The sequence below is a fragment of the Cavia porcellus genome, unplaced genomic scaffold (genome assembly GCF_034190915.1).
Source record: "Cavia porcellus strain 051 isolate PalLab524CR breed Dunkin Hartley unplaced genomic scaffold, mCavPor4.1 scaffold_16, whole genome shotgun sequence".
In the NCBI taxonomy this organism is placed as follows: domain Eukaryota; kingdom Metazoa; phylum Chordata; class Mammalia; order Rodentia; family Caviidae; genus Cavia; species Cavia porcellus.
In genome coordinates, this window is record NW_026947499.1 from 9,498,428 (window position 1) to 9,519,440 (window position 21,013).

The window sequence follows — 21,013 nt, forward strand, 5'->3', positions numbered from 1 at the left end:
AGCTCCAGGCCAGCCGAACTGCATAGTGAGACCCTGTCTCAAAAAGACAAAAAAAAAAAAAAAAAAAAGGTAAAGCTTGTTAGATGTATTCCAAATTATATCTCAGTAAAAAACTTTTTAACAGGTAGCATTGGGAAAACCCTAACTGGGTATTAAATACTACTAGGAAAGTAATGCTGTTTTTTTACATGGGTCAGTGGGGTGGGGGGGTTGTTTTTGTTTCTAAGGTGGGATCTCAAACTGGAAGCAATACTTTTGCCTCTGCCTCCCAAGCACTGGAATTACAGGAGTGTGCCAGGCCTGGCCTTCAGTGGTATTTTTTTTTTTTAACTTCCATTTTCAGCCAGGTGCGATGGTTTACACAGTAATCTCAGCACTTGGGAAGCTGAAGCAGGAGGATTGCAAATCTGAGTACAGCCTGGGCAACTCAATGACTTAGCAAGGTTCTGTTTCAAAATACAAAATGGGTTGGGGATGTAACTCAGTGGGAAGGACCTGGGTTCAATTCCCATTGTTACCAAAAAGACAGACAGACAAAGGTAGATTATTTAGCAACACTAATCTCGAGTTTCTTATTTATTAAACAGAAATACTAGGAAAGGGTCATGTGTGGTGGAGCATGCCTACAACCCCAGCCTTCGAGAGGCTGAGGCAGGAGGATTGCTGAGTTCAAGGACAGCCTAAACAGTACAGTGAAACCCTCTCTCTTAAAAACCAAAATAGTAATAATAATAATAGGAAAAGCCACAGAGCTCTCATGAGAGTCAAACATACTACTAAACAAAAGATATAAAGTACTACATGCATTCATTTGGTCAAGGCTTATTAACTGTATACTTTAAAATGTAGATAATACTATTTATCAATTATACTCCATGTAAATTGTAAAACAGAGTTTAGGCATTGAGGATATAATAACAAATTATTATGATTTAACTTTACAATTAACAGATATTTACTCAATGAGCAAGATAAGCACTGTCTAAGCCAGCCATGGTGGCACAGAGCTGAGTACCCAGGAGACTGGAGCAGGGGGACTACAGCAAGTCTGAGGCCAGTTTGGGTTACACAGCCAGTTCTAGGCCAGCTTGAATTACCATAGTGAGACTGTCTCAAAAACAAAACAAAAAACAAAAACAAGAATGTTCTTCCCTCCAGTCACACAGCTGGTTCTTTATTATTTAGGTTTTAATTTAGATGTCTCCCTGACTATCCCATTCAAAGAAGCTTCCCAATCACTACAGTTACCACTTAGTGTGTCACACTACTTAGCAGCTAAATGCTGTGTATTTACGTGTTCACCTAGTTCCTATCTGTACCCACCTAACCTAACCTACATGGAACAGAAATTTCACAAGGACAGGCCCTTCACTCTTGCCTGATCACCACTGTGTGCCCAGGACTTAAGAAAAGCCTGTTATATAGTAAATACAGTTATCCCTCACAAGGGATTGGTTCCAGAACCCTACAGATAACAAAATCCCAAGATGCAAGTCACTTGTGTAAAATGGCATGACATTTATATGCAATCCACGATTCTCCCATATACTTTATTTTTTTTAGTACCAGGAACTGAACTCACAATCTTGCACTTGCTAGGCAGGTACTATGCCACTAAGCTGTGTCCCTGGCCCCCATATACTTTAAATCATCTCTATTGACAACCACTGGGACCCCCCACCTGTCTCTCAGGAGTATACTATTCCCCATTCCTTTTCTTCAGTAAATTTTCCTACTCTTAAAAAAAAAAATCTCCAAGTTATTTATATACTTAATATAAATGCTACATACATAACTGTTAGTGTTTTAGGGTATGATATTTTAGTAGTCTACTTTTCAAAAAATAGTTTGTTTTTTTAAATTCAAGACAAGAGGGGGCTGGTGATTTAGCTCAGCGGCATAAGCGCCTGCCTTGCAAGCAGGCAGTCGTGAGTTTGATCCCCGGTACCGATAAAAACGAAAAAGACAAAAAAAAAAAAGATTTCGAGACATGAGTCTCAACATGTTAGTAGGCTGGTGTCAAACTCACAGGCTCAAATGACCCTCCTGCCTCAGGCTCCCATGAGGTGGTGCACGCCTACAGAGCCAGCTCTATGGCAGGCTGACTTGAGAGAACAGCCAAACTTGAGTTCCCTGGGGAACTCAGCAAAAATCTGGCCTCAAAATAAAATAAAGTTCTGGGCATGTAACTAAGTAAAAAGGTCCTGGGTTCAATCCCAGGGAGAGAGAGAGAGAGAGACAGAGACACAGAGAGAAAGGCAGACAGAAGAGAAGGAGACAGGGAAGAAGTGAAGGGAGGGAGGAAGGTAAGCAGACATGCAGGCATAGATTGGCTGATTTTGGTCAATGCCACTTCATGGTGTATTATTATTACCATTAGAAAGAGATGCTGTAATACATACTGAGTGTCTCCTACTGAGTCAAGTAAGGTGAAAACGTTATGACAGCCCAAATATAGCAAAGCTATGGTTTTACTTTTTAGCAAATTGGGCATTGCCAATTTGCTATAATCTGGCATTGCCAAATTCATATATGATATAAATCTCTGTTGGAGAACAACCACTATCCATACAAGCACTAATTTCACTTCTCTAGCAAACTGCTTGGTATTAAATTCTGGCCCTGTCACTTCTAAGCTTCGTGACTTCAAAACCCGTAACTACAGCTCTCTGTGTTTCAGTTTCATCACAAAATGGAAAACAAAATAAAACAAACTCGCTATGTAGTTCAGTGTGGCCTTGAACTTGCTGTGATCCTCTTGCCTCAGTTGTAATTCTGGGATTGCAACTGTGTGCAGCCATACCCAGCTAATATCTAAACTTTTATTCTCCAAAAAATAGATAATAGTGGAAAATTCTCCACCACTTGGTTGAGAAATGTGTATTTTTCTTTTCTGAGACAAGGTCTAAGTAGTCAAGCTTTCCTTGAACTTCTCCAGCTATGTAGCCCAGACTGACCTAAAATTCTCAATCCTGCTTCAACTTCCCAAATGCTGGGATTATACGGGTTGACCATTCACCATCACACCCAGAAATTTATGTTTTATGGGTGACTGGTGGGGGTGTACTTTATAATATAGAAATTCCTACTTATTCCTGACCTTTAAGACTGAGTTAAACCAGGAGTGGTAGGGGCTGGGGATTTAGCTCAGTGGCATAAGCACCTGAGCTCAATCCCCGGTACCGATAAAAAGGAAAAAGACCAAAAAAAAAAAAAAACCAGGAGTGGTAGTGCACTCCTATAATCCCAGCACTTGGGACACAGAGGCAGGATTGTTGCCAGTTTGAGACCAACCTGGGCTAAAGAGTGAGCCCAAGGCCAGCCTGAAACACACAGAGTCCCTGTTTCAAAAAGACTTTAAAAATAAAAGACTGAGTCAAAAAAGACTTCCTACACCATTACAGACTATGAGTAATTAAACTTCTTATGTTAAATGAATTCTTCATTTTCTTTTCTCTACTTTTTATCCTGAGGATCCTGAGTACATTCACTCAGTGAAGCTAATAACTCAACTTCCAGGTTAATTAAGAAAATAATCATAATATTCCTCAACTCCACCACTAACTTTTCACGTTCTCACTTGTGCATACCTAAATCCTAAACATAATGGTAGTCATTTCATCTCTACCTTTCATCTCTAGCTCAGTGAATCTAAATAAGCTGGCTTAACTTCTCTGTGCCTTAGTCTCCTTAGGTGTAAAATGGGAATGGAGTAACATTATCTAACAGCATTATATGATAAGAACTTAAGATTTAATACATTGCCTAGCAGAGTAACTTGGTGGGACTAGTCAGTAACTGTTTCCTTCCTTTTCCATTATGTATGGCCCTAAGAAGCTTTAAGCAACTTGCAAAAGGTTTCTCAAACATACTAATTTAACTAGCCAGGGGCCGTCCCAAAAGGATTAAAACAGTAAGACCCTCAGCAGCACACACATTGCTCATACAAGGGACTACCCTTTAATTAAAATGGCCAATCTTGGACTAGGGGTATACCTCAGCAGCCTGCCTGGCAAGCACAAGGTCGTTAAGTTTGATGCCCGGTACTAGAAAAAAAAATGTAAAATAAAATGGCCAATCTTCTTCCCACTTTCCTAAGAGAAATAAATATAGGCAATTCCATATAAGGCAGCAAAAGCACTTTAAACTTTCTGCCTGTCTCTCCTATTTCCTTGATCTGACTTATTTACTACACCATTTTGGAGTCTGACAAACTGAAGGTACTCCAAAGAAAAGGACTAAAACACAGCATGCCCCCTCCACACATGGTGTCATATAATCCCAAAACATGGGGACTGAACCAGAAGGATCACCACGAGGTCAAAGTTAGCTTGGGCTACCAGCATCAAAGCCAGCCTGAACTACACAGTGAGATCCTACACACACCTGTAATCCTAGCACTCAGAAGCTAATGCAGGAGAATCACTGAGTTCAAGGCCAGCATGAACTACATAGCCAGATCCTACCCGACCATGCCTCAGAAAAAGAAAGAAAGAAAAAAGAATGAACTATAAAGCATAATGCTACAGAAGAGAAGCCAAGCCAAGAAGGCAGATTGCTGTATGATTCCACGACATTTTAGAAAAAAACTACCATATAAGAAAAGGAAACAAAGGCCAGTGATATAGCTCAATGGTCCAGCACCTGCCTGGCAACCATGAGGTCCTGGAGTTTGATTCTCAGTACCAGAAGAAAAAGAAAAAGGAAAAGGAAAAGGATTTAAAAAAGAAAATTAAGAACAAACAGGAAATAAATCAGTGATTGCCAGGGGTGGGAAAGTACATTTAATGAAGTTAAAAGGAATAGTAATACCTTGACTGTGGTGGTGGTGGCTACATGACTACATATGTTATCAAAACTTAAGTTTTACTTAACTGTGAATTTTATGTAAATTATACATCAATGCACCATTGTTTTGTTTTTGTTTTTGTTTTTGAGAAAGTCTTGCAATATATATAGTGCAGGCTGGCCTTGAACTCACTATATAGCCCAGGCTTACCTCCCTCCTGCCTCAGCTTTCTGAGTGTGAGGATTATAGGTATGCACCACCACACCCCACCTCAGTACACCTAACAATCTACCATAAAAGTGGTAGCAATTTGAGCTCAATCACAGAGCATCAAACAACAACCAAAAAACTGCTTCATGGCATATTCATTCATTCTTAAACTAAAGCAGACCCAAGGCTTGAATACCACCTTCCAAAAACTTACAGTCCCAATAAACAAACATCCTGTTGGACATCTAGCCCCAAAAGACAACCTTTCCTTAACCTCAAGTGTCTGATGGAAGGAGGAGTGAAGGGAGGGTTGGGGAATGAGAAAAATTAAATTTAAAAATAAATACAGTATCTCCAGCTCTGAAAACTGGCTAGACCCTCCATCCAGTGCACCAGACTGTAACACTGTGCGGTCCTAGGGAACTTCAGGAGCTGCACTGTAACTGAATGTAGCTTCTCCCACATTCTACTACCAGGTGAAAACTGCCAAGCTTTTTTCATTTCATCTACCAATTTTCTTTATCTTCCATTCATCACTGACTGAACAAAGTATTTTTGTTCTTCATTCTTCAGACTAATTTGTCCTATCCTAAGCCACCTTTTTCTTACCACTTACCATTTTTAAAACAATTTGTCCTTTCGGGGCTGGGGATTTAGCTCAGCGGCATAAGCACCTGCCTTGCAAGCAGGCAGTCATGAGTTCGATCCCTGGTACCGATAAAAAGGAAAAAGACCAAAAAAAAAAAAAAAAAAAAAAATTTGTCCTTTCTATCATAATTAAATGCTTCGAATATGAGAGCTTAAAAAATAAATTCACACACAATAAGCTATGGAAATGTTTAAAACAAGATGGTTAACAGCGAATGTAACCATAAAGAACAACAAAAAGTCATCTGTTGGTACCTAAGGGAGTTAACCCACTTCTGTTCTGGAGTGTAACTGCCCTTTCTCCCAGTGGTGACAAAACTACAGCATGCATGCCACAGCAGGTTGTTTTTACCACTTAGAAGCTCTAAAAAGTTTACCATCATCACCCTAAACTGAAGTTTCTAAACAAACAAGCTGCTGTACTTATAAAAAAGCAGTGCCTTACATGAATACCACCTTCCAAAAACTTCGTGCAACTGAGGAAAAAGCATGTTTTCCAAATGTAAGGCACTGTGCAAGAGGTCTCTGGACTAAACTAGTTTAAGAGCCAGGCATGATGATACATGCCTATAACCCCAGCACGCGGGAGACTAAGATAAGAGGATCACTGCCTTGAGTTCCAGGCCAGCATGAGTTACATAATAAGTTCAAGCCCAGCCTGAACTGCAGAGGGAGACCCTGTCTCAGCACTCTCCTGTCACAAAAAAAGACAAGCCTAAGAAGAAAAGATAAGCTGGGTGTGGTATAGCATGCCTGTAATCCCAGCACTCTGGTAGGCTGAAGCAGGAGGATACTGATTTCAAACCCAACCTGGGCAATTTAAATTTAGCAAAACCCTGTCTCAAAATAAAAATTTTAGGGGCTGGGGATTTAGCTCAGCGGCATAAGCACCTGCATTGCAAGCAGGCTGTCGTGGGTTCGATCCCCGGTACCGATAAAAAGGAAAAAGACCAAAAATAAATAAAAATTTTAAAAGGGTCTGGGGATGTAGCTCAGAGTGAAGGCCCTGAGCATTATCCATGGGGGGGGGGGGGACTTTGCTGCATGTTAAAGAATTAGAATTAGTATTGCGTGCTCAATCTGTAGAGAGACTTGTCAAACTAAAATCTGGATTTCATTCCACCAGTGATGACAGCCATTAAGTTTCTCAATATAAAGAGCACACAAGGAAAGATGCTTTGCGAAGATTTTTACGCCTACAGAGTACAATAGGTAGGTCATTTTAAGAAGCATCTAAACATGAAGTGAACAATCAGGAAGCTTACTAAGATGCCAAACATATTACCAAAAATAAAGTAGGACTAGGGATATGTATCTCAGTGGCTGAGCAGGTACAAAGCCATTGGTTCAATTCTAGCACATGCACAAAAAGGTTTAAAAAAAAAAAAAAGGAAAAAGAAAAGTTAACGTAATCCTAACACCAAACATACAGCCAATGTTTGAAGGAACTTTGGCAAATAATGTCCTTGGCCTTAAATTTCTTTACTGGTAGATAGAATGAGTAATAACAGACCACCAGAGCCCTTCCAACTTCAAATATGTATGATTACACCGGAAAGCCTATGTGTGTGCCAAGGATGAAACAAACATAAAGAGAACTCATTACCTCACTTTTAAGGATGTGTTCTTTACTAGACACAGAGACCAAACTAAGAGCAATCTGCCCCTTCACTCATTTAAACAGCCAACCACACAGTATGTGCCAAGCACCATGCCAACAAAGATAGACACAAGCAAGCGAGCAAAGCTGCCCTCGTAAAGCTTACTTACCAAGAGGTGAGCCAAAATTCTAACTTAGACTTCATTGTCAAATACAATATAAGAAGCCCAGTGAAATTTGAATTTCACATAATTTCAATACATAAAATTTGACACATTTATAATTTTAAAAAACAGTCATTACAGCCAGGCATGTTTGCGCATGCTTGTAATCCCAGCACTCAGGAGCCTGAGACAAGAGGATCACTGTGAGTTCAAGGCCAACCTGAGCTACACATTGAGTTCAAGATCAGCCTGAACTGTATGGTGGGACCATGTCACAAAAACACCAAAACAAAAAAAGGAATTACAGGATTTTTTTTTGAGCCTGGCATGGTGGTGTATGCCTGTAATTTCTGCACTCAAGAGGTTGACACAAGAGGGTGGTTCTAAATTCAAGAGCAGCCTAGGGCTGAGCACAGTGAGGCCAGCCCAAACTGCAGAGCAAGACCTTGTCTCAAAAAGACTAAGTTTTTTTTTGGTGATACTGTGGGTTGAACTCAGGCCCTCATTTGTGCTAGGGAAGCACGCTCCCATTGAGTAAACTATAGTCCCCAAAAAACCCAAATTTATTTGGACAGCTTATATTTTTATTTGCTAAATCTGACAATCATACTCTAGATAAAACTTCAAAACATACAGTTCTTGGGGCTGGGGCTTTAGCTCAGCGGCATAAGCGCCTTCCTTGTAAGTGTGCGGTCATGAGTTCGATCCCTGGTACCAATAAAAACGCAAAAGACCAAAAAAAAAAAAAAAAAAAAAAAAACCATACAGTTCTTTTACCTTTCAGTCTCTAAAGCACTTTTTTACTACATTAATGAAAAATTTCACTTTAAAACAGTTTAAAACAATCCTTACCCTTAATAATGCAATACATTCTAATAGTATTTTTTTAATTGTTTTGTCATAACCCACTAAAATGATTTCACAAACTACTAAGGGGTTATGACCTGCACTATAAAGAATACTTTAAGATATATGAAAAACAATTTAACCTTGTCTTATATAGAGCACCATTATAAGCAAATTAACTACACTATACTATAAAACAGTAATGTCCCCGGGGTCTAAGGCACAGAGCTATATAAACTTACAATCAAAACTCCTAGATGCTTTTTTTTTTTTTTTGGTACCAGGGATCGAACTCACAACTGCATGCTTGCAAGGCAGGCACTTATGCCGCTGAGTTAAATCCCCAGCCCCTCTGTGTGTGCTTTTTAAACTCACCAGTCTCTCCTGTAATCCCAGCACTTGAGAAATTGAGGCAGCAGAATCCTTTTTGAGTTTGAAATCAGCCTAGGCTAACAAAGTGAGCCCAAGGCCAGCCTGAACTGCATTGCGAGAGCCAGTCTCAAAGACAAAAATAATGGCTTGGGATTAGCTCAGTAGCATAAGTACCTGCCTGGTAAATGTGAGGGCATGAGTTCTATCTCTAGCATCAAAAAACAAACAAACAAACAAACAAACAAACAGAGACTACAATAAATAAACTCACCAGTCTCTTAAATCTCTATTATCCTATTACAATTTGCCAATTCTCTTAAATTTTACCTTTCAATTTACTGGCAATATAGAAATCAATTTTTAAAAATCTAAGTAGAATCATGTGTAAAATAGAAGTAAACAAGCTCTAAAAAGGGCTCTCTATAAACCCAGGGTGATGGTCTATACCTGTAATTCCAGTACTCAGGAGGCTGACACAGGATCAGTGTGGGTTTGAGACCAGCCTGGGATATACAGTGAGTTCAAAGCCAGCCCAGTGTGAGACCCTGCCTCAAAAAACACAAAACAAGGGGCTGGGAGTTTAGCTCAAAAGCATAAGCACCTACCTGGTAAGCATGAGGTCATGAATTTGATCCCCAATACAAAAAAAAAATCAAAACAAGCCAAGGACATAGCTCAACAGCACAGCACTTTCCTGGCAAGTGTGAGGTTGTGAGTTTGAGTCTCAGTACCAAAAAACCAAACAAACAAGAAAAAAACACACAACTTTTAAATGAGAAACAAAACCGGCTGGGTGTGGTGGTCTACAACCTGTAATCTTAGCTCTCAGGAGACTGAAGTAGGAAGATCATAAGAGTTCAAATCCAGCCTGGGCTAACCAGTGAGTTCAAGGGTGGCCTGAACTACAAAAACCCTATCTCAAAAAAAAAAAACTGGACACAGTGATGCGAGCACTCTGGGAGGCTGAGGCAGAAGAACTCCAACATCAAACTTGGTTCTGGCAATTCAGTAACTTATCAAAGCTCTTGTCTCAAAAACTAAAAAAACACTAGGGATGTCACCTTGAACACACTGGGTTCAGTTCCCAGCACGCACGCACGCACGCACGCGCGCACACACACACACACACAAAGGGATTAATTTTAAGTATTTACAATGCTTATCACAATTACCACTGAGAATACTTAACCACTGGCAATACTGCTGGCAAGTGTGAGGTCACTCAGGGTATTACTATGAAAGGAACTTTTGGTGTTTTTTTTTTGAGACAGGGTCTCACTATACAATTCGATACTGGGCTTGAACTCACTATATAGTCCAGGAGCAATCCTCCTGCCTCAGCCTCTCTAGTGCTGGGATTACCTGCATGAATTATCATCACACCCAGCTAAGGACAACATTCTAAAGTAGTGATACATTTAATAAAAAGAAGTCATATTCATTTATAATTACATCACAGACAAGCCTCATGCTACAAACTGAAAGACTCCATTATAGAATGACATTCTATTCAATTCCCAAAATGTAGTTTCATGGCATGAGTATCTTCAATGCTTAAATTATAAACAACCGGGGCTGGGGATTTAATTCAGCAGTGTAAGTGCCTGCCTTGCAAGTATATGGTCATGAGTTCGATCCCCAAAAAGAAAAAGACAAAAAAAATTATAAACAACCTATCTAAGAAAGAAAAAGTAAAAAGAAGGGCTAGGGATATAGTTCAGCAGCATAAATGCCTCGCTTGGCAAGCGCAAGGTCCTGTGTTCAATTCCCAGAACCAAAAAAAAAAAACGTAAAAAAAAAAATTTAAATTTTTACATAAATACAGTTGTCAGTCAGAAGCCTAAAGTTTATGGTAGCTAACAGTTATGGCAAGTTTTCAGAAACAACTCAGATCCATAATAATACTAAGACTATTAAAGATAATAAAACCAAGGGTTTAAGATGATTTCACAATACATATGTACAGAATTAAATGTATCAATAACAGAAAAAAAGTAAGACCTCCTATTTTTGGCAAGTCAAACTCAAGGTTACAAAACTCAAGTTCTTGTCCTTGCAGGGGAAGAAATGCCTGTGCCTGTGTACTCTCGGCCACAGCATACTCTTGGTTGTATATTTTCAATGTGTCAGTGTTACTTTGAGTGACCACCCTAAATCTCCCAAACTCTAGGCATATCCCCCATATTTTGTAAGATTTTCCACTATATTTTCACACTTTAAAATTCTATCATTCTAGGAAAAATAAGTATCTTAAGACAGTATGTAGGGGCTGGGGATTTAGCTCAGTGGCATAAGCGCCTGCCTTGCAAGCAGGCAGTCGTGAGTTCGATCCCTGGTACTGATAAAAACGAAAAAGATCAAAAAAAAAAAAAAAAAAAAAGACAGTATGTACTACTGAATTCAAAACCATGCAAATGCCAGGTGTGGAAGCACATACCTGTAATTCTAATTACTTAGTAGGTTAATGCAGGAAAATCACAATTTCCAGACCAATTAGCATGACACTGACTTAAAAAAACATTTTAAAAGGACTATGATGCAGTAATTCAGTGGCAAAGCACTTGCCTACCATGCACAAAACTCTAGGGTCAATCTTCAGCACTTCAAAAAACAAAAAAATCGCTGATTTAGCTCAGCGGCATAAGCGCCTGCCTTGCAAGCAGGCAGTCGGGAGTTCGATCCCTGGTACCGATAAAAAGGAAAAAGACAAAAAAAAAAAAAAAAAAAAGAATCATATCCTTTTTTGCTCATCTGGCATTATGTTCACAAAGACTCTGAAATCATGTACACCAGATTATAATAACAGTGGTTACCTCAAAAAATTATACATCATTTTAACTCTTAAGGAGCTTTGTTTCTCTGTTTTGCGGGGGGGGGGGGGGGGTTCCCTACAAACAATAGTTAAAATTTTCTATTCCAGCTAGGCATTATAGGTGTGGCACATACCTATAATCCCACAACTATGGTATGCTGAGGCAAAAAAAAAAGCCACAAGTTCCAACTCCAGCCTTAGAAGAATTAGCATGATCTAATCTCAAAAAGTTTAAAAAAAAGGCTGGGTATGGTGACACAGGTCTATAATCCAAGTAGTCATGAAGTTGAGGGGAAGAGGTTCACTACAACTTTATGAGTCCAAACTGGGTTGCACAGTGAGTTCAAGGCCAGTCTGAACTACACAGCAAAACCCTGTCTCAAAAGAAAAAGGAAGTTTAAAAAAAAAAAAGGTCTAGGGACATAGCTCAGGGCAAAAGCCCTGAATTCAATCCCCCATACCTCTAAAATAAACAAATACTTCTTACCTAGGACTAGAAATGACAGTACTGCCTAGGATCACATTTGTCTACCATTCAACATTATTTCCAATCATAAGTAAGGCTAGTAAAGCTGGATTCAAAAGTGTCCACATTACATATTCTATATTTAAATACTTCATACTATTCATAATATTCACTGGTGAGTAAATTTTGAAGTGTTCAGCATCTAAGAAGGCAAAAGGACCTAAAGGAAAAAAAAAAGCTTATATTTTAGTGACATTTGCTAAGTGGACAACCAATCGTAACCTCTTAAAACCTCACTGTAATTAAGTCATACATGACCAATATATGCTTCTAAAAACTCCAAAATACTTTCAAGCGAAAAGCAAGTAATCTTGCCAATGTAACAAACTCTACTTACTTTCCACTGACCTTATTGCATTTGAATTAGGCAGGAAAAAAGAACTTTGTTCACACTCAACTCTATACAATATCAAAAGACCATTACTATCTAGACAACATAGAAAATTACAATCTTGGGGCTGGGGATTTAGCTAGGTGGTGTAAGTGCCTGCCATGCAAGCACATGGTCATGAGTTCGATCCGTGGTACCAGTAAAAGAAAATTACAATCTTAGGAAAATACTTCTAAAACCCTTGTAAAACATACATACACATATGCGCATGTACATGCATGCATACACACACACTAGATCCTCCTTTAACTTGAAACATATGGCTATTAAATAGCTATAATATGAGTTAACATCCCCTGTGTAAAATTATATCTAATTACAGAAACACAATACAAGTTCACTTTAACTAAAATAGGAACACCGTGACTGCTTCCATAAATGTTTTCACTATGTTTCAGAGTACAAAATCTTTAAGCAACTACAGGATTACTTTTTTTAACAAACACAAAAAGCATTTATTGCAGGCTTTGGCCCAACCTTGTTTTCTTTCTTTCTTTTGAGATAGGGTCCTCTTCTGTAGCCCAGGCTGGCCTCAACTTGGAGTCTCTCACCTTAATTTCCAGAGTGCTACGATTACAGGGAGTATTTTCTGGAAGTACTTAGAATGAAGACAAAATTAATTAGGTAAAATAAATAAGACAAAAAAAGCAAAAAGCATGCCTCATCTATTAATTTCCATCTATGTTTTATCACTAACGACCTAAATGTTAATTAATTTTTCTGGTTTAACTTCAGATTTAGTATTAACCAGACATGAATTAGCAGTGTGCATATGACAGCATACGCCCATAGTCCCACAATTTGGGAGGCTGAGGCAGATCACTAATCTAAGTCTGGACTGCACATTAAAGTCATATCTTTCAGCTCACAATGAGAGAGAATATATTTGCCAGCTGTACCTCAAAGCAAGGATTACTATCAAGAACATATTAAGAACTCAAAAAAAAAATCAGTCCTCTCAGATTTAAAGATCCAATCCAAAAATAGGCATCTAAGATGAATACACACTTGTCAAACCAAGAAATACAAACAGCAAATATATGAAAAAATGTTCAACATCACTGGTCATTTGAAAGGTAAATTAAAACAATGAAATTCCACTTCACCCCAGAAAGAATGGCTATTATCAAGAAATCAACCAATAACAAATGCTAGAGAGGCTGTGGGGAAAAACAAATCCTTCTCCACTGCTGGTAGGAATGTAGACTGCCGCAACCACTGTGGAACTCAGTGTGGAGATTCCTCAAAAAACTAGAACCAGAAGTCTCATTCAACACAGCTACTCCTACTCTAGGTATCTTCACTAATGTGAGAAGCCGAAACAAACATATGGACATGTGCATACATACATATACATACACACACACACACACACACACACACACACACACAGTTAAGATAGTTATACTACCAATTTCTGAGTTCATTGAAGAGAGATTTGTACTGGTTTTGTTCAGACAATTAAATGTAGATGTGCTCTGGAAGAATGACTTGGGGAGGACAATGCACAACATATGTAATTGTTACCCCCTAACTGACATGTCTTGGAATTTTTTTTCTCTTTGAAATACAATGGGTTTGAAATAAATGAATTAATTAAAGCCCTCTCTTTCTGTAATCCCAGCACTCAGGAGGCTGAGGCAGGAGAACCAACATGAGTTGAAGAGGAGGCTGAGGCAGAATTGACATGAGCTAAAGGCTGGCCTGGACTACATTGCAAGACTTTGTCTCAAAAAAATAAAAATAAAAAAGACAACAAAAGATCCTATCTTGAAAAAAAAAGTTTATCTACACCTACACAAAAGAATGATCTGGGGGCTGGGGATTTTAGCTCAGCAGCATAAGCACCTGCCTTGTAAGCAGGCAGTCGTGAGTTCGATCCCTGGTACCAATAAAAAAAAATGAAAAAGACAAAAAAAAAAAAAAAAAAAAATCTCAGGGGCTGGGGATTTAGCTCAGCGGCATAAGTACCTGCCTTATAAGCAGGCAGTCGTGAGTTCGATCCCTGGTACTGATGTAAAGGAAAAAGACAAAAAAAAAAAAAAAAAAAAGAATGATCTGACAAAGGATCATGTGGCATAAATCTTATACAGGACTGGGGATTTAGTTCGCTGGCCTAAAGTGCCTGCTTGGCAAACTCAAGGCCATGAGTTCAAACCCCAGTACAAAAAAAAGACTTATAAATTACAAATGGAGGCCATGACCAACCTAGATAGAAAAGGAAATAGATGAAAACTTGACCCTTCCTCAATCTTTGTCCAAATGCTTCCTCATCAATGAAACACCTTCTAATCCACTTAAAAATACAACTCATTGACTTTCCCAAATTCCCTATGTCCTAAATCTGCTTTCCTTCAATCCCAGTCTTATCCTACATTATACAGACTACAGACTTAATGTCTTATTGTCTGCCTATGTGAATCTAAACTCTCAGAAAGCAACTATCTTTGTTTTATTCATAAATATATCTCATGACCTACACAAGCCTTATACAGATATTCAACAAATGTGTTAAATGTGGATGTTTTAGGTCCAGAATGTCTCACTGCTACTTTTGATGGGGAGGGGCTGAAACAGGGTCTCCCTATGCAGTTTCATGCTGGCCTTGAACTCACTATATAGCCCGGACTAGACTTGAATTCACTATGGAACCCAGGTTAGCCTCAAACTCAACGCCATCCATCTGCCTCAATTTCCTGAGTAATCCCAGCACTAAGGAGGCTGAGGCAGACAGACTACAAATTCAAGGCAATTTTGAGAGTTCTTGTACAAAAATTTTTTAAAAGGGGAAGCAATAGTGGTGGCACATACCTGTAATTCCAGCACTTGGGAGGCTGAGTTCAAGGCTAGCCTGGTCTACATAATGAATTTAAGGCCAACTTGAACTAAGTAGCAAGAGCCTGTTTCAAAAAGCGGTTGGGGGAGCCAGGTGCAGAGGCACAAACCTATAATTCCAGCACTTGGGAGTCTGAGGTAGGAGGAATATTGTGAATTAGAAACAAACCTGGGCTACAAAGGGAACTTAAGGTTGGCCTCAACTTCATAAAGAGACCCTGTCTCAAAAAGAGCCCCACTCCACCGCCAAAAAACAAACAGGGTGAGCAGTATTTTGTAGGGGACTCTAACTTCCACTCCCAAATCACTAAATCCTATATCCAAAGAAATACTAACATTTTATTATTTAGGACTGAGAATAAGATAATTATGTTGTAAACCAATTATTATTTTTAAAAAATAGGGGAAGAGTCAGAAACAGGTGTACTGTACATGCTTATAATCCTAGCACTTAAGAGGCTGAAGCAGGTCTATGAGGTCAAGGTCAGCCTAAGCTATACAAGGCAAATTCAAGGCCAATCTGGACTATAAAGGACTTCATAGAAAAATAAATAAGTAAAAAATAAAAAGGAATTGGATACGAAATTAACCAATGATGAATCTAAATAAATTACATAAAAAATGAATTTAAAAATGTAAAAAAAAAAATACAAATAATCACATTGTAAAAATAACCAGAAATAAGCTGGTCATAGGCTAAGAGCTAGTAACACTTTTAGATGAAAGAGGAGTGTTAAAAATGAAAGGCCAAAGATTGTTTAACAGTTCCCCTCAGGCACTTCTTTATAGAAATATCAGCAAAGGGGCCAGGTACTTAGCTCAGCAGCATAAGTGTCTGTATGGCAAGCTCCAAGTCATGAGTTCGGACCCTGGTACAAAAAAAAATCTTAAAGAGGGTCAGGGATTTAGCTCAGTGGCGTAAGCACCTGCCTGGCAAGGCAAGGTCGTGAGTTTGATCCTAGTACCAAGTAAAAAAAATTTTTAAAAAAAGAAATATCCACAAGACAGATTAACCATGTCTTTTCATTAGCAATATTGACTAGAGGTTTGAAAGCATTTTCATATATTGTATCCTCACTAAATTCTCATAGAAGCCCAATTCAAACTCAAGTATAAATTAGGTAACCAGCAAAAGTAAGTATGTATAAATTTGATACTAAATGCAACCCTTCCTTTGAAAAACCCCTGCAGCATTTGATAATCCATAATCTATACTCTATGGAAGAGCCACCTTGTTGGCCTTGAAAACTGTTAAGTCTTCTGAAGAATGTGGCACAGCCAGCAAAAGCTATAAATGCCTGAAGCCCTTTGACCTAGTAAAACCACTCCTGGGAACTTTCTCCCAGGAAATAATTACACTAAAGCAAAAAGCTATTACAATAAATGTCTGCTAGGGCTAGGGATATATAGCGCCTTCCTGGCAAGCACAAGTGTGAGGTCCTGAGTTTGATTCCCAGATTCCCAGTACAAAAAAAAAAAAAAAAGATGTTCACTCAACCAGTAAAGGCAAAAAAGCAGAAACCCAAAATGCAATAGTGAAGCAGCAGTTTCATTTAACAGATCAGTTATGGTTCAATAAAAACATAAAAATGTGTATTACAATGCTAAAAGGAAAAAAGCAGACCACAAGCAACATATACTATCTCTACAACTACATAAAAATGAAAAACTAAAAAGCAAAAGTAAGAATAGGACCAAGGTAAAAGCAAATTCAAAATTTAAGAATGTCATTACATTATTATTTCCTAAAATAAAACAGACACCTTCAAATGTATATAATTAATAAATGAGTAAGTACGCCAAGCATGCTGATGCACACCTGTAATCTCTGCACTCAGGAGGCTGAGGGAGTACTGCTGTGAGTTCAAGGCCAGCCTGAACTGCACAGTGAAACTCTGTCTCAAAAAGACTAAATAAATAAAAATTTAAAGACCGAGAAAGTCACTTCTGAAACAAATCTATAGACAAAAACCAAGTCAAATATGCAATGCTACTTAAAGCAGACATGAACTTCAAGACTTCTTAGAATATGTTATTACCTCAAACATGTCAAAACTAGTATTACACTTCTTTCTTGACCCTTACTCACAGGCTTATAATTGCTAAGAACGAAAAATAAGTGAGGACATTGTAACCAATTTACAAAGAACCCAGTAAAGTTATTAAAAATGGGTGGCATAGGTGTCTATAATTCCAACACTCAGGAGGCTGAGGCACATGGATCATAGTGAGACCCTGTCTCAAAAAAACAAGCAAACAAACAAACAAACAAACAAAAAACCTGAAGCAATCCTATAACTAGAGCTGTACAGACTAAAACTTTACATCCCATGAATCACTAAACAAAGCTTAAAAAGAGTATTACATCTAAAGTATATCAATAAAATTTCAAAATTACAAAAAACAAAAAGCTCCACTTTACATTCAAGTAAAAGAATTTAAATCAAGGAAGAATCTAAATTAATTAAAGTGTAGTATTTGTGAAGCATCAAGTATCAAACTTTTAGCACTAAAACATCCCAAACATCTTTGACCACTCAGCCTATTCTGGAACAAATTCTTTGTTATGATTTATTGTTTAGGTTTAAAAAGAGTTGATGACACTAAGGAGCCTTAGGTTTTTCAATTATTTGAACAAGTTGAAAACATTTGCCAGATTTTTCCCCCATACCTAAAAGAAAAACACCAAACGTACCCTTTTCCATCAAAATTATTTTTAGGTTTTTTTTTTTTGTTTTTTTTTTTTTTTTTGCTTTTCAGTAAATGTCACCAAAAAAGGGAAACTGAGGTTACAGAATGATATAACTTGGATGTTAATGGACTGAGCAGGGAAAATGATCATTTCTTCAGAATTTGCTGGGCTAAGTAGTATTTGGAGTACCTCAGGCAAGGTGGGGGGGGGCGGGGGGGAGGCCCAAGTCAAAGCCAGGGTGTTACAAGCAGCACAATTCCTCAAAATCCAGCTCTGACTCATTATTGGTAGGTACTTCTGCTGTACATAAAAATTCTTTGCAAATGGACTGTGAAAATGTGTTTCCAAAAAGAAAACTCAGTACATGAAAAAAATCCCCTTATCCCACCATGGAAAGCCCTAGAGGTCTATTTAAGGAGGACACTGGTCACTGGCCCTGCCAACCAGGCCTCGCCCTGAGAGAGGCACAGTATACTGCCTGAAACATGGATGGACGGGGGCACAGGGGAAATGGACTTGCATGTCCTTGGTAAGCTCTAGTGACACTCCCCAAGTTAAGGACACCGGCCACAATGGAATGAGTCTACTGGCATTTTCTTAGTTCGTGAAATAAGAACTGACAGCCACCCCACCCCACCCCCACCGGCCTTCCTGCACAAACACACCCTCCGGAGTCAGACCCATTTAGCTGGGACTACACCGAGCCTCTAGCTTCTCCACAACCAGGGTTATGAGAAGGGGGGAAGGAGCAAAGACTCAAGTAAACACCCGCATTTCTGCCTTCGGGAACCCCACCGTGTCTTTGTGGCGAATCCCAGCCCCTAAGAATTTCAGAAACTGGGGCGGGGGTTAGGGAAAAATGCTCGGCGAGCGTGCCCGCTCCCAGCCGCTGCCGCCCCCATCTCCCAAGCCAGGCCAACGCCAGCCGCTACCCAAAGGCGCCTTTTCCTCCGCGGCCTCCGAACAGCAATGCGGCTCAGCCGCCATCCGAGCGGCGGAGACCTGGCGAGCAAGGAAGGAGGCAGAGAGGGAGTCGGGCACTCCCCACTCCGGGCCCAGGTGGGGGAGGGCGGAACGCCGCAGGAGACTGCACCGGGCCCGGGGTTCCACGCGAGTTCCGGAGCCCTCGCCGCAGCCGCCACCGCCGCCGCCTTAGGGTTAAAGCAGAAGGAATACCGGAGGCTGCTGCCCACTGACCTCACTCGGTCCTTTATCTTCTCCAGGGCAGAGAGTGAGGGGTGGCAGCGGACGCGCAATGCACGCTAACGATTCCAGCTGAGCCCTCCACCCGGAGCACAGGGACGCGCTGTCTTAACTCTATCCCCCGTCTCTCCACATTTCCCAAACCGGAAACCAGCACGTTTCAGCAAACCAAGCCAAAATCTTAAAAGACCCCTCCGACATTTAGATGTAAAGCTGGCGATGGGGATCAGCACCCCCTCCATGGGATGCGGGAAGCCTGAAGGTGGAGCCCAGGCTGACAATCACTGAAACCCGTGAACCCTGGCACACGCTGACATCGAGGGGGGGGCTGACCGGTCCCTCCATCTTGACCGTTTGAGGAAGGGGGAGGGGACGTTGCATGCAGGGGGCTGGACACGGCCTGACAATCCCCGGGAAATCCCGTAGCACCCCGAGAGTAGCCCACCCCCAGCTCCGGACCCGAGCAGGGACCCCGGCCCACCCCCCTCCGCCGACCGGTCACGGGGCGGGGACAGTAGCGTGGGCCGCGGGGGAGGGGACGCGAGGCCCCGGCTCGTCCAGGCCCGCAGGGAGGGGGCTGGGGGACCGACACCCACCTGCCCAAGCCAGGCCGCCCGCTGCCTGCAGCCGCCGAGGAAGAAGAGGAGGAGGACGAAGAGGAGGAGGAGGAGGAAGCCGTGACCGAGGATGACGAGACTGAGGACGGTGACGGCGCGGTGATAGGCGATGTGAGAAGGCCGCCGCTGGGCTTGCGGACAGTGGCACCCGCGGGCGGCTGCTGTTGCTGCTGCTGGGGCTTCAGTGACATGGTGAGGGGCCCATACACCGGCTCGCACGCCGGGCGGGGACAACCGAGAGCCGAGCGCGCGGAGGAGACACCGGAGCGCGGCAGGGACGCACGGGAGCCGAGCGGAGAGGCGCGCAACAGTGCGGCTGGGGGGGCGGCCGAGCTGGCGAGGGGTATAAGGACGACGACGAAGGGGCGGGGAGGCCCGCCAAGAGCGAGGAGCTGCCGGGAGCCGGGCCGGGACTCGCCGCCGCTGTTGCCGTTGCTACCAAAACAGTTTGAGGCAGAAGGAGGCGAGCACTGCGCGGAGGGCGGGGGGCCGGGGCCGGGCGGGGGAGGGGCGGCGGAGGGATATGCGCCCGGCCCCACGCCACCGCCCCGCCCGCTGCGCCGCGCCGTCCGCCAGAGCGAGCGCCGCCCGGGCCACCTGGCCGAGGTGCGGCGGCGAGGCTCTAGAGCCGTGGCGGGGTTCCGCTGAGCAGCGGCCGCCGAGCGCATCGAGGCCCGGGCTCGCCGAAGCGCCGGGTGGCGGCGCCAGGTGGGCGCAGAAGTGCGGAAGGGGGGGACTCTTTACCGGAAGTCGGAAGGGTCGAGCGGAAGCAGAACGTGAGGCGACCGGAGAGGGACACGTGAGGAGCGGGTGCCGCGCTGGGCCGCGTTCGCGGGGTCGGGTGAGGGCCCGGCGGCCGGCCCAGCGGGCATCCGCCCTCCTTGAGGCGGGTCTGCCCTTCGGAGAGGGCGTGTCGGTCCTGGCTTTCCGGTCCTGGCCAGCGCAGAGGACACAGGAGGAGCGCTTCTTACCCCAGGGTGTTTCTTCAGCGCGGTCCTCGGGCTCGCGGGAGGACCTTGTTTGCCCTCTCTTCATGCGAGTGTCTTCGGGGCGGGGAGTGTGTCTTGCGACGTGTAAATCGTCTAGAACACTGCGAGACCTGAGCAACGGAGCATCCGTGGTTTTCTTTGTGTTCCAGGGCCTGGAGCGCAGTGGGCCTTAAAGTGTCCCCGGGACTCCCTGAACCAGACTGTTGAGAGCCACGACCACGTGGTTAACTTTTCCCTGACTTTTGTCAACCCGAGCCGCACAATAACCAGAAAACTCTTGGGTATCTGACCTTCATTTGAACCCAGTTTCCCTCACTTG

General features: G+C 41.9%; 1 protein-coding gene across 16 annotated transcripts in view; it reads right to left on the minus strand.

Annotated features, from left to right (window-relative positions):
* The window catches only part of Atxn2 (ataxin 2), a 115,105-nt gene extending 94,896 nt beyond the window's left edge, over window positions 1-20,209 (minus strand). For 3 of the 16 annotated variants that reach the window (XM_063225627.1, XM_063225630.1, XM_063225626.1), the window contains exon 1: window positions 19,685-20,151. In XM_063225627.1, the coding sequence (XP_063081697.1) occupies window positions 19,685-19,896 (212 nt within the window). In that variant the 5' untranslated portion in view covers window positions 19,897-20,151. Of the gene's footprint in view, window positions 1-12,835; window positions 12,957-18,789; window positions 18,797-19,082; window positions 19,478-19,684 lie in introns of those variants that run through there. The other 13 variants (XM_023562017.2, XM_063225632.1, XM_063225633.1 and 10 more) reach the window with 10 other exon arrangements.
* Between the last annotated feature and the right edge of the window lie 804 nt (window positions 20,210-21,013).